General features: G+C 34.1%; 3 protein-coding genes across 4 annotated transcripts in view; all 3 read right to left on the bottom strand.

Moving 5' to 3' along the window:
- The window catches only part of LOC119836570 (juvenile hormone epoxide hydrolase-like), a 3,670-nt gene extending 1,571 nt beyond the window's left edge, over positions 1–2,099 (bottom strand). Inside the window, exons 1-6 of the mRNA XM_038361952.1 lie at positions 1,920–2,099; positions 1,682–1,821; positions 1,308–1,395; positions 1,061–1,225; positions 594–740; positions 112–313 (exon numbers count right to left, since the gene is read on the bottom strand). Coding sequence (XP_038217880.1) covers positions 112–313; positions 594–740; positions 1,061–1,225; positions 1,308–1,395; positions 1,682–1,821; positions 1,920–2,099 — 922 coding nt within the window. The remainder of the gene's footprint in view (positions 1–111; positions 314–593; positions 741–1,060; positions 1,226–1,307; positions 1,396–1,681; positions 1,822–1,919) is intronic.
- A 2,739-nt stretch (positions 2,100–4,838) lies between these two features.
- On the bottom strand, positions 4,839–9,408 carry LOC119836636 (juvenile hormone epoxide hydrolase-like). 2 transcript variants are annotated; one of them, XM_038362019.1, is made up of 9 exons: positions 9,265–9,408; positions 7,834–8,013; positions 7,581–7,720; positions 7,178–7,265; positions 6,622–6,786; positions 6,234–6,380; positions 5,943–6,144; positions 5,479–5,713; positions 4,839–5,089 (listed from the first exon to the last, which is right to left on the bottom strand). In XM_038362019.1, exons 2-9 carry the CDS (start codon positions 8,011–8,013, stop codon positions 4,861–4,863), a joined length of 1,386 nt encoding a protein of 461 aa, XP_038217947.1. In that variant the 5' UTR covers positions 9,265–9,408; the 3' UTR covers positions 4,839–4,860. The 2 variants fall into 2 exon arrangements, with proteins under 2 accessions (XP_038217947.1, XP_038217948.1); XM_038362020.1 differs by having other exon boundaries at positions 9,283–9,405.
- A 5,815-nt stretch (positions 9,409–15,223) lies between these two features.
- LOC119836637 (juvenile hormone epoxide hydrolase-like) overlaps positions 15,224–16,707 on the bottom strand; it is a 5,374-nt gene continuing 3,890 nt past the window's right edge. Inside the window, exons 7-9 of the mRNA XM_038362021.1 lie at positions 16,175–16,376; positions 15,685–15,916; positions 15,224–15,457 (exon numbers count right to left, since the gene is read on the bottom strand). Coding sequence (XP_038217949.1) covers positions 15,232–15,457; positions 15,685–15,916; positions 16,175–16,376 — 660 coding nt within the window. The 3' untranslated portion in view covers positions 15,224–15,231. The remainder of the gene's footprint in view (positions 15,458–15,684; positions 15,917–16,174; positions 16,377–16,707) is intronic.

Raw genomic sequence — 16,707 nt, 5'->3', positions numbered from 1 at the left:
ATATAGTTAACTACTCCGAATTTAACGCGTGCAAAGCCACGGGCAAAAGCAAGTATTAAATATAAAAAAGACAAAAGTGAAGGCTTATTCGTATTCTATTTAATATCTTACCCACTGTATCTGGCTTAGTGGCCTGAATGTGCATATATCCCGTCTCTTGCAAACTGTAGCTATAGCGTTCTCCCAAGGGGTACATTCTGTCAGCCAAATCAGTACTGACCACGAGGGGGGGATAGATTGAGCCCAATAAACGAAGTGTCGAGGACCATGGAGTCGCCAACGTTGCAAAATTCGTGTGGTATCCTAACACTTCCTAAATTGGTAGTAATACGTCATTTAATTGCGTCAGCTTTATTGTAATTTAATATGCAGTTAGTTTCAAATTTGGACATAGAAAAAGTTACTGTTTTCTAATTGTATTGGATTTTATCATAATAAACTACCTTGATAAATCCAATTAAAAATGGACTTAAATTGATACTTTCATTCAAGCGCTTTCCGCTTAGATTTAGTCAATGTTTTCATAAAATCATAAACAGTCGAAAGTCCTCATCGCACTACTTGTTTTATGTTGTCAATAACTCAAAAAATACCTTTTGAAAGAATGTAGCCATGATGCTGCCTATCAATGCACCCCAATCTCCCCCTTGGACGTAGTACTTCTTGTGACCTAGTCTAGACATCAGGTTTCTGAGTACGATAGCGATCTTATCCGCCGCAAGACCAGGACGCACTGCACCCTATACCAAAGTTTAATAAATCGCCTCTCATTTTCATTATTGTAAGAAATAATAAACAATGATAAGTATTAAGTATTTTAGATATGTCACCATATAATTATTGGCAATGTTTGTGTAGATTTTAAGACCTATTTAACTCATCATATCATAAAATGTACGTTCTATTGCTGTAGATATTTCCCCATATTATGAATTTAGAAATTTAACGGATCATATACTCTCATATAATGAATAAATCGCGTATAAAATCCGTTCTATTCTATATATATAAATATATACATTCTATCCTACGGTGTTGCAAGTATAATAAAAAAACTCACACTAGAAAATCCATAACCAGGCAGGCTAGGAATAATCAGCTCAACTGCGAAATCCCTGTCCTTATTCACGGCGGTAAGAAGTGGTATGGCATCATAGAACTCCAGGAAGGACGCTGGCCAGCCATGCAGTAACAGCAGTGGTACCACCTCTTTACCTGGAGGGACCTTATCGAAAGTAAAATATTATTTCCGAAATTTATAACACTTGACATGTCTTTTATGTATTTATTAAAGTTTTACACTTTACCTCTGGGGTTACTCTCACGAAGTGTATATCCAATCCTTGAATGTTTGTCTTGTAATGTTTGTATTGGTTTATATACTTTTCACGATCGCTGCAAAATAAATAAAATGTATGAATTGAAATATATTGTTCACTAGAGGCTCGTTTCGGCGCCGCTCGGATATCAAGATTCCTGTTTTATCCCAAGGGTTACACTTTTTTAATATTTGGTTGTTGTTCTTTGCTTTATTAATTTTTGAGATAGAAAATTGACATCCGTTTTAGTCATAACATCTCGTGGTTTTCAACCATAAATCATACAAGAAGCAAAGCTAATTGTAACGGTATTTTGATTGTAATTTAAAAACAATTGATTGAATAATGCAAAGAATACACACCTGAATGGATATTCCTCCGCCCAGTACTTCAGCCACGACTCCAGCTGCTTGCTGTTGAAGCCATATTCGAAAGCTATCCCTTCTAGTGGCGGAGTCAGCGGAGGACGAGTTTTTAAACGATACTTGATGTCTCTGATCGTCTTAAAAATATATGTATAATCTAATGACTAATCTTTATAATGAATAAAAGAAAGACACAGTTCAGTACAACTGTAATCTGAACCTAATAATCTCTTACCGAATTACTGAACTGCACTTGAAAAGGTACAATACTGTCGTTGTACTTAGATTTGTCTAGCTTTGGCCCCCACCACTCTTCCAGGTCGATGTCTGGTAACGGAGGGGGGCTTTGGAAGTGCATGTATAGAGTTGATGCAGCGATACCAGCCAAGATACTAATGAGTATCACACGCAACATCTGTTAAGATGATAGAATACGTATAATATGACAATTATTTCACTTGGACTTAAAAGTAAAAGCATGATTCTTGTCCATGTTTTATGTGGAGAAAAAGACATCATAGTTAAAATTTAAAAAGTTATTCTATATTTCATTGTAGATGTCTATGAAATTTTAGAATGATACGAAGACTGCGCGAAGGGACGAAAGAATATTATAAAAACCAAGGGGCGTAAAAATAGCGTAAATAAAGGCCAATAATATAAGATTTTATTTACAATCGATATATACGAAAACTGGTCAAGACATAAATAAAGTGATCATTCTGTTTAAGAAAAAACTAAAGTGCCTCACTATTGATAGAGCTAGACCAATTTTATAAATGGGTCCACTCGAGCTTTCAAAGAAAAAAAGGATCATTAAAATGACATCACTGTCGAAAGTTCTAAGGTAACGAACCATACAAACAAATATCGAAAACGCATCGGAAACCTCCTTTTTAAGGTTAAAAAAAATACTTGTAAATATTTATAAAATATGCAGTATACTTCACTAACACTATGTTCACTCTATATCAACTTAAAATTAAAACTGAATCAATTGATCGTAATTCTTATCGTATATATATATATAAGATACCGGTCATTCTATAAAACCTTATCTCTTGTTCTTTAATTGAAATGAGTCACATTTAACGTATAATCTGATTAAATTAAATTAAATATAAAAATATGCTTTACAGACCTTTCAATTGAAACCCATATTGAGGGAGTTTTGACCTATTAAATCCAACATATTGCAGCTGCTGCATCTTAGACAGATTATCATCAAACATAGCTGAAAATCAAGGCAAGGAAACTGGCTTTCAAATAAAAAATAAAACTATAAATTTTCGAAATTTCGCCATCCTTTTAAGAGTTACGATGTCAGAGACAGTCATCGATGTCATGCTTATCCTTATGCGTTTGATTAATAGTTCATCTATCACGAAATTAGCAGCATCAGATCGTTCAGATGCTAAGATTATATATAGCATAGCTAAGATTTCAGAATACCGTTCAAGTTTCAAAAATGGGACGAAACGACAGCAATACCCTATCAACACAAAAAAAACACTTCTCTCGGCTTCCATTCTATTTTTTCTAATGTCACCGTTATCGGTGTGTAAAATGTACAAAATGTTGAAGTTGGTCAAAATTGAGTCTGATTGAGTCAGTTACATACAAACACATCTGAAAAACTTGTTATTCTGTGGCTGAAGCTTATGAAAACTCGGTAATAACAGGAAATTTTGAAATCGTAAATATGTTGCACAGACGTTTTTTATAATATTACTTTTCAATCACCCAAACAAATAATAAATACATTAATAATACTAAAACAAATTGAATAAACTGCAGGGTCATGCAAATTACGTGCATCACTGTAGATACATGTAGAAAATTTATACTGAAAGTTGTAATCTAAAATGAATGATTAAATAAGTGCGGATACGCGGTGGAGTTGTAAAGAAAACAATACTACATTTTAACCATTTATTATACATTTACAATAGATACAGATAAATAATTGTACACATGAAGGAATGAAAAATAATTTCAATGGAATTAAACTCATTTGCGTAATAACCTACGTCACAATAATCCTTTAAAAAATGTAATCGATATCTGTTACAGTATAGTATTATATAATCTGTGCCTTTACATATATATAATTTTTATTTTATCGTTATATCTACTATCTGTCAATTCTGTCTGTGATCTATCCAATTTTTTACATTTATTACTGTCCTTTCCATATTTATTCCCTTACTATTAATATCGCTTTCCTTCCCTGGCGCTTTCACCAGCTGATTATTATTATTCCTGTTCACTTGCTTCTATTTCGTCTGCAAATTATACTGTCTCCGTAGAATCTTCAAATACTTCTCAAAAAAAAAAAGGTTTTATTGCAATACGTTCCTATTTTGAATTCTTCGTTTTCTTCATTGTCGAATCTTGATTATTCTATGTCTTTTGGCCGCCTTTCTCCTCGAAAGGTCTTTTGAGACGGAGTCGGTCAGACATGGGATTTATTGGAGATTCGTGTTTGATTAAGAGAATGGAATTCTCCTAGTTCGTGGATCTTTTGCCACTCCAGTACTTACTACTACAAAGTAAGTTCATATGCCTGCGTAGAAACAACACAGTTGAATAACTTGATAAAAATAAATATAATTATAACTTGAGACAATTAGATACGCTATAGTTTCGATTACGCTACAGTTGCCTGCGGCAAACAGCTGGCCAAAGGAGACAGAAGCTTAGGTTTAGTCTGGGAATAAGCCTTTATTATTTACAAGGAAGATACGTAATTGCAAAATGTTGGTCGATTATGCTTTTGATTAAGTAAATACCTAATACCTTAATAATAAGCAAATGTCTTAATGAAATATAAAAGGAGTCTTTAAATGAAAAGTAAATCAATTTTATCGATTCTTTTATATTCAAAACTTCGCAGGTCGTTCTGTTTCGATAAGTATGGTGGGTCACATAAACATTTGGAGAGGCGTAAGGTCAATTGCAGAACTAACGCCTCTACAAATGGATTGCCAACTTTAAATTGGGAAGGGATTAAGAAAGGATTGACGAGAGGAACAAAGGACAGGACTGGGACTGCTATTATGCTGCCTAAGACAGTCACTTTACCGCGACCATAACTCAGTTAAAAATAGATAATAACATAACTAACACAGAGGAAATAAAAACTAATAAAAGCCACATTTTATAACAAAGTTTATTTACAACTCGGTTCTAGTATACTCCTTATGCCATTTCCTGAACGAAGTAATCGCTGTCAAAACGTCCTTAGCAAATACATCAGGTAACTCCATTGCCAAGAAGTGGCCGCCGTCTTCAAGGTCGGTAGATTTCAGAAGGTTGGGGTACTTTACCCTCAAAACCATTTCCGGTACGTAGGAGATTTCATTTTTCGCCTGGATGATGAAGGTTGGGACTTGCGTTGGTATTCTGGAAATGTATTTTGGAGTTTTAGAGATTGGACACTGTAGGATATCACTGAATACTTTATTATTTAAAAGTGCCAACAGCGTTAAAATGGCTAGTTTAAAGTTTGTGGAATTTTTAAAGGAAATTGATAGATTTGGAATTATATACTCGTACATACGATGCTCGCTCTGCACTGATGAAGAGTAGATATGCTATCTAGTATTATTACATATTTATTAATCTTTTTAATTACACCAATTATGTAATTATTATGTAATATGTAGCTTTTAAATTATATGACCATATTGACATTAATTAAAATAAAAGGTATATCAAATTTTGGACAAACAGTCATGTTTTTAAAGCTTGTCCATCACCAAAAATTTACTAAAATCAACTTCTAAACTCACTGGTCGAGGCCCAACCCAAAGAACCGCTTCTTAAACGTTTCAGAATACAATCTCATAGATGTGGTGATGCTGTTGGTGACCCAGTAGACCATCACGTTATCAATGAGCTTCTCCTTCGTGAAGCGCTGCGTGAGACCGCCGTCGGGCCACGAACGGTACTCGGGTTTAGTCCAGGTGGAGAATTTTTCTAGAATGTACGCTGCTAATCCTGCTGGAGAATCACTGAGCGCGACACCTGATCGGAGATGAAAATAAATTAATCCAATGTTTGTTGTTAAACACCTTATTTCAGTCCTTTTCGTATTGGCTTATTGGTTAATTACCAATGAAGCTTTTAAATTATTTTGAAATTCACAATTGAAACCTAATCATATTCCTTATTTTGAGCTAATTCCATATTGATTCAGACAAAATCAGACCAAATGGTATTCTAAATGAAATTCATATCGTATTAACTTTCTTACCAACTGTATCTGGCTTAGTAGACTGAATATGCATGTACCCCGTCTCCTGCATCATAAAGCTGACGTGTACTCCCAAAGGATACATTCTGTCGGCCACATCCGACTTAACCACAAGGGGTGGATAGATGGCGCCCAAGAAACGAACTATCCCGGACCAAGGACTCAACAAAAATGGCAAATTCGTGTGGTAGCCTAGCACTTCCTGGAATGATAAAATTGCTGTTTATACGGCCCGAAAACATAAAAAATAAGGGAGATGGTGTAAATTTTGAGTCACGTATATTTTCTTACCTTCGGGAAGAAAGTACTCATAATACTGGTAACCAGTGCGCCCCAATCTCCGCCTTGTATGTAGTACTTCTTGTAACCGAGTCTAGACATCAGGTTTCTCATTATAACAGCGATCTTATCAGCTCCTAAACCAGGACGGACTGCACCCTGCTCAAGATAGATGTTAAGTACTAAGTGAGTATACGATATTTGGTAAATATAATAATTTTTCATTGTTACAATCTCTACCTATTTTGGATTTTGTTAATTTAATTATTTGTAAGGAAAAAAAATTAACACCATATTTTATCATATTTTGATTATTCGTATAACTAGACAAATCTGGCAGTTTAAACATACTAGAATTAAAATCACTACTATTATGATTTAGAGTACATATTAAACTCACACTTGAAAACCCATAACCAGGTAGACTGGGTATAATCAGCTCGACAACGAAATCTCTGTCCTTATTCACAGCAGTGAGGAGCGGTATAGAATCATAGAACTCCAGGAAGGACCCTGGCCATCCATGCAGTAGCAGCAGTGGTACTACCTCTTTACCTGGAGGAACCTGATTGAAGATTAAATAATTAGTAATTGAAAATAAATTGCACCGTTTTAAAGTAATAGAATCCCGTAAATTTTATGATATTTAACGAGTAACGTCATTAATATAACGCTGAAAATAGTTGTAGATAGCTCGATCGGTTTCTAATTTCTTTTTGTTTCACTGGTGCAGTTCCCTGTTAGGTATGCCCTGTTTAACTTATCCGTACTAATCTATATTAATTATGTAAAGTTGAGCAGTTTGACCATTTGTTTTAACGCGCTAATCTCAGGAACTGCTGACCGATTTCTAAAATTTTTCCACGATACAAAAAAACTTAAAAACTTATTTATCGAAAGCCGGTGTTTAACATTTTTGTTCCATATGTATTTATTTCAAATATTATATACTTTACCTCCGGCGTTACTCTCACGAAGTGTATATCCAAGCCCTGAATATTTGTCTTGTAATGTTTGTATTGGTTAATGTATTTTTCACGAGCGCTGTAATATAAATTAGATATATGAAATATAAATGAGAGATAGCAATTGAGTACTATGATAATATGATAATATTTAGTATTTGGTATAAAGTTTATTGGATTTGTGATATAAAATTTGCCAATCGTTTTTTTCTAGGCAACCCCGATTTATAATTACATTATCTCATAGATTGCTGACACTTTAGGTGTCATTGTAACAGTATTTGTGTCTTATTTATTAATTTTATTACCGTTTATGAAATCATGTACATCTATGTCTATTGTTTCATCTGAATTTTACCTAAAACTCTCAAAGAGCAATGCAAAGAATACAAACCTGAATGGATATTCCTCCGCCCAGTACTTCAGCCACGACTCCAGCTGCTTGCTATTGAAGCCATATTCGAAAGCTATCCCTTCTAGTGGCGGAGTCAGCGGATGGCGGTCTCGTAGACGATCCTTGATGTTTTTCACGATCTAATAATTTAAAGTATAATAAATATGGTATACAAAATAAATTACTAACAAAATTTTAGTACAACACATGTTTAATATACTAATTACGGTCATTCAATATAATATTCTCTTACCGAATTACTAAACTCCACTCGGAAAGGTACGATACTGTCATTGTACTTAGATTTGGCTTGCTTGGGCCCCCACCACTCTTCCAGGTCGATTTCTGGTAACGGAGGGGGGCTTTGGAAGTAGAAATATATAAATGGTGCAGCGACACCCGCCAACGCACTGAAGAGTATCAAGCGAAGCATCTAGAAGATAAGATGTTATGTTCAATCCAATGGGCCTTTACAAAAACACACCTGCTTAATACACTTTATGCATATATTGCGGAAAAGAGACATTATTTTTCGATATACATCTTAGTTTTTATTAACATGCGCGCCACAGTCGACATATATAGACACGTATTTCTCGTTGGCGGGACAACGACGTTGCCTTAAATGAAAAAAATCATACTTTGACTAATTAAAAACGGGTCGAGGAAATTATCTCGGTGCGGCAGTAGAGCGTATCTTCCAGAACTCGTTTATAGTTTACTAGCTGCGCCACGCGGTTTCACCCGCGTAAGTTTGTATCCCGTAGGAATAATGGATTAAAAAGTTGCCTGTGTGTTATTCCAGTTGTCCACTTATCTACGCACCAAATTTAATTGCAATCGATTCAGTAGTTTTTGCGTGAAGGGGTTACAAAAATACATACACATACACATACATCCATCCTCACAAACTTTCGCATGTATAATATTAGAGGGATAGGTCAATATTATGCAACAAAACCCTCATACTTGTAGTATTAAATATTATGTTTTCGTGCCTACATTTTACTAAAATCTATACTAACATTATAAAGACGAAGAGTTTGTTTGTTTGAACGTACTAATCTCAGGTACATCCATCCTCACAAACTTTCGCATTTATAATATTATTAACAGGATTAAATTACAGTTTATTCGAATAAATAATACGGTGTGTTGACGGCATGCGGGGTTGTGGGTGCAAGAACTCTAAATGATACTGTTCTACTATAGCATTATGGTATCTGTGACATTATTAAGTGACTTTAGTAAATAACTGCACGTGAATAAATCGGAAGGACAACAACACACAATCCAATAATAAATTTCAAAAATACCTACTACAACTAAACCTACAACGCTCAAATCGCAGATTTGTTTTCCATTAACCTTCTTTGAGACGCGCTTCTAAATCGGTTGCATCGTTTTCCACAATAAAAGTCTATTATTTAATCTAATATTATTTATTATATAGTATAATCTAATATAATATACACAGTAATCGGTGCCTACTGTGAATTTGTGCCCACCCATATCTCTTTCAACATTTCTTACTATATATATAGACAATTCTAAAATTTAAACTGTCAATCGAAATTTGCTTTCAAATATATGAAATAGCAACCAAAATACTTGATTATATTATAATTCTAATTATGATTTGATGTTAAACAATAATAATATATATAAATACTCTAAAACTTACGATTTTAAATGGATTAACCTTTGCTATCTCGCTTCCACCTCACCAACGCTCATATGAATGAGAGACAAAGATATAACGCACACCTGATCCACACGTTCACTCTATAGCATCTTAACATTCAAACTGAATGGCTTTGATAACCATTGCTATGACATTATACAGAACATATAACTTTTAATGTGAGAAGTTGATAAGATTGATTTTCTGTTTTGAACTTAATTCATCATCAACATAAGATCGCTTATGTATAAATTGAAATAAAAAAATGCCGCATCACGCTGATTTTTTGTTTCGCTGTTCGCCGCTCGAATTATAATCTTAAATAGATTTATAAATGATAGGTACTAAGTTACGCAATATAAGTTTTTTTGAGTCTTATCCTTCGAAATAATGTTAAAATAAGAATATATTTACGCAAGTTTAATACATTAAAGATCACACAATTGTTCCTATTTGATGATGAGATTTGATGATAAATTATCATAGACAATTGACGCGTGCGGCTTTTGATCCCCCCAATGTGGGGTGAGACCAATTGATATCTTCAATGGAAATGTTAGTTTTGACATTTTTATATGATAATTTACAGTTATTACAAAAAAATGTATGAGTATTGCCAGTGTTTTATACTATTTTATCAAACAAAAACCTCTATATGCCTAGATTCGATTTGACATAAAAACAAGTTAGGATAATAATTGCAATAACCAGTTGGTGCACGTATGTGTGGGTATGGGTATCCATACCCACACAGAATGTTAAGAGCTCACAGTTGTGTATGTGGGTATGCGTGAATTGTGTGTTGACGAAAAATGCAAATGATTGATGTGTGTGGGTGTGCATGTATACAGCAGTTGCGAATTTATGTAAAACTTATCTATGTTTAAAAAAATTAATCGCCAAATGTGTTGCTAAGCGAAACAACTAAAAATATCGAGAAATTATGCATTTTTTTAACGTTTTTGTTAATGCACAAGGAAGCTTCTTAAAGAAGGAGGCAAGAAATTGAATATTTGTCGAGCACGCTTCGGCACAAATTGATGCAGCTCGCACCGAGGAAGTACCACACCCCCACAGAAAACTGGCGTGAAATAATAGCATGCTATTGTGTTTCGTATGGTGAGTGGGGGAGCCGGCGGCCCATATCCTTTTCCTTACCCTTCCCAGTTCTTTCGTTTATTCCTTTTGTTAATCCTTTCTTAATCTCTTCCCAATTTCGAGTCGGCAATCCATTTGCAGAGGCCTAAGGTCTGCAATTGACCTCAAGCCTCTAAAAATGGCCATTAGGCAACCCAGCTCCATTGCCGATTATGGCATAAAAAAGGAAGGTTCTGTGTAAACGTAGGTACCACGGATGAAGTCGGAGCAACCCGCTAGTATAAATGCATAATCTGTGCACGTCCTTTTTTTAATAGTTTATCTATTTTCGAATATTGTGTGAACCTTATTATGTATTGTTAGAGATAAAGAACCCACCATTTTTAAAGATAATACCACCTTTCTAATATACATTCACATTAATCCCTCAAATACTTTTAGTAATAGTAATATATAAAGTATGTAAAATAACTTATGATTTTACGAAAATTGGTTGACCTATATCGTTTCGATATCAGAAACGCACATATAACTGAGATTCGTTAATAAACGCTTTATCATCTCATAATTAAAACGAAATCGTTTCGATTATTATTTACTTATTATCAAATTACGTGTAGGTAAAACATACCACGCTACCCGTCTGTTATCAAAATAAATATTGCAACATATTTCACTGCTGCTACGATTTTTGCGGCCAATCTATTGATACGTTATAGTTTACTAGCTGTTCCCCGCGGCTTCGCTCGCATGATCTAAGAAAGTAGTTTTCATACATGTCACATATTAAAATTAGCACCACCTATCGGGGTTATTAATTTCGAAGTGATTCAAGTATTCCTAAAATGGAAATGGAATTTTGTTCAGCGGTATTCAGTATATAGGCCTGAACTCTCATAGGAGGCCTGTGTCCCAGTAGTGGGAACATATATGGGCTGATGATGATGATGATGATGATTCAGTATATAAGTCTCCTGACCACCACCAGATATAAAAATGATACCATTAATGATAAATTTTGAAAGAATTAAAGAATTGATCATTTATAAAACATTTTAATGCTATAAAACAAAAAATTAAATGATACCATTAATAATTAATTACCAAAAATAAATAAATAATTAAATAAATAAATAATTGCGGCGTGAATGGTGATATCACTACATAGTAAAAAGCAAATCGCTTCCCGCTTCTGCACCTATGTATGTGTGTATGTATGTATGTATGCATATCTTGAAAACTACAGAATGATTCAAGAGGTAAGTTTATATGTATGACTAGCTGCGCCCCGCGGTTTCACCCGCGTAAGTCCGCTTCCCGCAGGATTATCGGGATAAAAAGTTGCCTATATGTTATTCCAGTTTTCCAGCTGTCTACGTAACAAATTTCATTGCAATCGCTTTAGTAGTTTTTGTGTGAAAGAGCAACAAAAACACACATCCTTACAAACTTTCGCATTTATAATATAAGTAGGAAGTAGGATAGTAGTAAGACAACATATATTAAACTATTCCGATTTTAACGCGTGAAGCTGCGGGCGAACGCTAGTGATACTATAATTTCATAGACTATACGTATAATAAAACAGTAAGGGGGCTTACTCCCAACAGCTCCGAGGTCAAATTCAATTGAGTTCTATTGAATTGAACACTGAATGGTGGTACTTTTGAAAACTTAATCAGCGCACGATTTTGTTGTGGTTTAAAATTGAATTAAATAATCACACCCGCTAAAATTGGGTCAAAAAAAATGGTTGCCTGTAAAGTCGGTTTTACGGGCGAAGATTTTACGTGACAACGTCTTTTTCTCGGTAGAATATTTATTGATATGAATATTATTAAATTGCACAATAGGAACAAGGAATTGAATGAAAATAAGAATTGCACAAATTTTAACTATAGAAAATATATTTTGTTTACTAAAAAGACAGAGACAGAGACACAAGCACGCGCCGATTCAATTCTCTAGTGCTGCGGGCGCGGCGGACCGATCATAGTTCGGTGACTCATCGTAACGTTACCGGGCGTTACACTTTTTCATGAGTGTCTCCTAGTTTAAGACGTTGTCACGTCAATAAATAAATATATAACATGAAACACAAACTTCGATTTTTTAAATGAATTACTAATATATTAACGTTAACAATTGCTGTTTTTAAGTGTAGGAAACTTCGGTGACATTGGTTACGGAAAAGTTTTAGTTTTTACTGTTTTTAAAGTTTATGTGTAAGTCTATGCGTACAAAAGGCTCCTACAATGAGGGTATCCAGCGTTGTTATGTTTGAAATACAAACCACGAGTGTTATTAATGAATCAACCCAATTTCGTATTTCAAAAAAAAACACAGTACAAATGTACAAACATAAAACGGAATAAAAACTATTGACATCAATATCTCAATTATAATATTTTCATGAAGATTCTTGTCTTATTGTATTATAGGTGTAGGATCTATTACATATCATCATCATCAGCATAGGCATAGTGGGAACTATTAATATAGATTAATATTGCCACTGCGGGGTCCAGGCCCGTTATGTAATATATAAATATGTATATTATATTACTATTATGATAATTGTAAATATATATTTTTAATATGGTTGAAGGTCATATAGAAACAGATGAGTTTGCATTAATTAATTATTATTGTAGGTACTGATAGATATTTAATCTTAATTTCAAATTTTACTTAATCATTCTCATTTGACGTAAAGCTGGATAAATATAGAAATGTTTATGTAATGTACCATAACATATTGTGATTGCTAAACATGATAAAATCGTGTAATGTTTTCATTTATTGAAACAGCTTTCTACCTGCGGCTTCACTCGCCTTTGCTGCAAAGTATTGTACTTCTAGAATATCTAATTAGAGGCATAATGACATATTTTACGACTTTAAATGTCAACTGTTTATTTTAACAGATAAAGCTGTTAGAACCGTTGGGTGAAGCCATTAACAAAGAGAAGAGAAGCTGATAGAAACCTCTATTCTCTATTCTTTTTTTTGAAATACTTTCCCATTTATAACATAGCAAATAATATACAGTGATTTACATCTTTCACTTTTATTATTAGAGATTTATGTTAATATCGTTGCTTAATCTTAAGCTTTTATTAATTCTTACCTAATTCTTTAGCTATAAAATCATTCTACTGCTTTAAAATGGAGGGGATTGAAACGTCATCTAGGAATTCATGTTTAAGCGCTTCATTGATTTAAGAAATGAACATAAAACATCGAAGGCAAAACTAAAGATAAATGAAAGACGGATTTATCGCTTGCAGGAATGAATCAATCAAGATAATTAAAGACAAAAATACTAGTAGAAAGAGTGTACAATGAGACTGCAATAATATATTATTGCATTCTCATTGTACACTCTAAGATATTGTATTTTATAAAATAAAATATTTGTTTTAGGTACATTTTTTACCGTTTTTTACCTAAATAATAAAAACGTTTCGGAAATTATTGAGTATCGCAATACAATCTAAACATTTTATTTATTTATTTATTTATGAAATGAAAATCATGAAACTAATCACTACATAGTATAAAACACAGTCGCCTATTCCTATGTCCCTATGCATACTTAAATCGTTTAAACTACGCTACAGATTTTGATGGGGTTTTTTTCAATAGATAGTGTGATTCAAGAGGAAGATGTATATGTATAACAACTTTTAAACAACTCCGAATTTAACAAGTGCGAAGCCGCGGGCAAAAGGTAGTAAATTATAAAGAGGAATTGTTGGTATTTTTATGTTTAGTCTAAAAATTTTAAAATTATTATTAATGTCATCATCAGCCCATATACATTTCCAATGCTGGGACACAGGCCTCCTATGAGGGTTCAAGCCATAATCCACCACGCTGGCCAAGTGCGGGTTGGCAGATGTCACATGTCGTCGAACTTTTGATTCTTGGACATGCCGGTTTCCAACGATGTTTTCCTTCACCGTTTTAAGCAATGGTGATGTTATCTACACGTGCAGATAAATTGAAAAATCAATTTATTTCCTGCACGCTCGCTCGAATCTCGATTTTCCATGAGGAAGATATATATATCTATATGTATCTACCAAGAAAACAGGCTATTTTTTAACTTCGCTCCACCACGTTCCTTGTATTCTTCTAAAAGTTATATATTTTGTCTATATATAAATCACAATATCGTCTACGCACTGAAACAATATCTTCTATGATAAAAATGTTTTTCTTTTTCAGTTTATTTACAGTAGAACTAGCTAGTGCCTCTAACCTTGTTTGCATGGTTATGAAATCATGAGAACTATAAAGATTAATGGTGGTTTAACGCAAGCTTAAGTATTAACACAGATAACAAAATACTATGCTATGTATTAGTGTCTTCGTTTTTCATTCGCTAACTTCGAAATGAATGACTCATTTCCCTCTTTCCTAGACCGATTAAAAAAGATTAAATATGTGAATAGACTGTTGTAAAATTATCTAAAGAGGAAACTTTTGTATATTTGTATGTTTGTAACGATTTCACGCGAAAACCGCTGGACCGATATCAAAAATTCTTTCACTATTAGAAAGCTGCAACTTCCTGAGTACCATAGGAACAGTTACTAAACAATAAACATATATGCTTTATTCCAAAATCCGTACTTTATCTTATTTTCAAGTTTGAAACGCAAAATAAACGACTTTTAAACAAAATTGCAAGAACCCTTAGACAACCTTAATTACCTTTTGTAAAATCCCACCTTAGTATTATTTCGAATATCTTTCTACTCTGAATGCAAACGATTTTTTTAATTTCATAGGTGATTTATAGTACATTTATATTCAGGAACATATGAATAAATAAAACTCATCTCTTATAACAAACTTTATTTACAACTCGGTTCTATTATCCTTATGCCAATTCCTGAACGAAGCAATCGCTGTCAAAACATCCTCAGCAAATACATCAGGTAATTCCATAGCAAAGAAGTGACCACCGTGATCAAGGACGGTGGCCTTTACAAGGTTGGGATACTTAGACTTCAAGATCCAAGCCGGTTCGTAGAATAATTCATACTTCGCCTGGATAACGCTGGTCGGGACTTGTGTTGGTATTCTGGAAATATATTGGGATTATTTCAGAACTGGCAGCTGCCGTTTATAAATAAGTCATTGCATAGAGAAAGAGCTTTGTTCTTCGCAATGGCATTTTTAGAGATATCTGAATAATTTAAATTGATGAAATTTTATAGCAATCGTAACAAATATCAGGTGAGAGAAAAGGATTTCTGGCCACCACGTCCAAATTCAAACCATATAAAGTCTATAAAACATAAAACTCACTGATCGAGTCCCAACCCAAGGAACCGCTTGTTCATCGTCTCCGAATACAGTCTCATAGATGTCGTCATACAACGAGACACCCAGAAGATCATTACATTATCAATGAGCTTCTCTTTCTTGTAGTGCGTGAGACCGCCGTCGGGCCGCGAGCGGTACTCCGGTTTAGTCCAAGTGGAGAATTTTTCTAGAATATACGCTACTAATCCTGATGGAGAGTAGGCTAGGACCGTGCCTGATTGGAGATGAAATTGTTACATTTAGGTGTATTTTTTATAATTTATGAAAAATAAAGAAATAGAAAATAGGGCACATATTTGACACCTATGTGTCGTAATTTATTTGCCCATAAAATAGAGGCAAAGAATAGTAAGATATTATGATTATTTAAGCAATTTAAGATTATACGGTAAGAAAAAAAAACATATTATTCGTATGTTCCTTATTCCTATGCAATAGTTATTTCTATCCAGTATGTTACATAGCTTCTTACCAATAGTATCTGGTTTAGTAGCCTGCAAATGGGAATAACCCATTTCCTGCAAAACGTTACTAAAGTGTGTCCCCAGAGGATACATCCTGTCGGCAATATCGGAATCGACTACTAGGGGAGGATATATCGCGCCCAATAGACGAACCATCGTCGACCATGGAGATGTCAGAAGAGCAAAATTTGTGTGATAGCCAAGCACTTCCTGAAATTTTATGGTGAAATTTAATATAGTGGGACTCGAGCACCCTTAGGCATCAATTGGGCTAGATCGCACTCCCACAGAAAACCGACGTGCAATAGTAGCATGTTACTGTGTTTCGTATGGTGTGGGGAGGCTGGAGGCCCGATTCCTTTTCCTTACCCTTATTAGTCCATTCCTTCTGTCAAGTCGTCAATCCTTTCCTTATCTTTCCTTTTACCCCTAAAAGCAAGTGCAGGGGCACTACTTCTGCGAATGTTCATGGGCGGTGTTGATCGCTTACCATCAAGTGAACCACCAGCTCAGTTACCCGCTATGATACAAAAAAAAAAAA

The sequence above is a fragment of the Zerene cesonia genome, chromosome 25 (genome assembly GCF_012273895.1).
Source record: "Zerene cesonia ecotype Mississippi chromosome 25, Zerene_cesonia_1.1, whole genome shotgun sequence".
Taxonomy (NCBI): Eukaryota; Metazoa; Arthropoda; class Insecta; order Lepidoptera; family Pieridae; genus Zerene; species Zerene cesonia.
Note: the sequence above shows the minus strand (reverse complement) of the source record. Positions and strands in the feature narration are given on the sequence as shown.

Coding starts and splice junctions, on each gene's coding strand:
- LOC119836636 (XM_038362019.1), bottom strand. CDS start 8,013: ATGCTTCGCTTGATACTCTTCAGTGCGTTGGCGGGTGTCGCTGCACCA. Junction 7,721..7,833: donor GAGTGGAGTTTAGTAATTCG/GTAAGAGAATAT, acceptor TTAAATTATTAG/ATCGTGAAAAACATCAAGGA. Junction 7,266..7,580: donor GCGGAGGAATATCCATTCAG/GTTTGTATTCTT, acceptor TTTATATTACAG/CGCTCGTGAAAAATACATTA.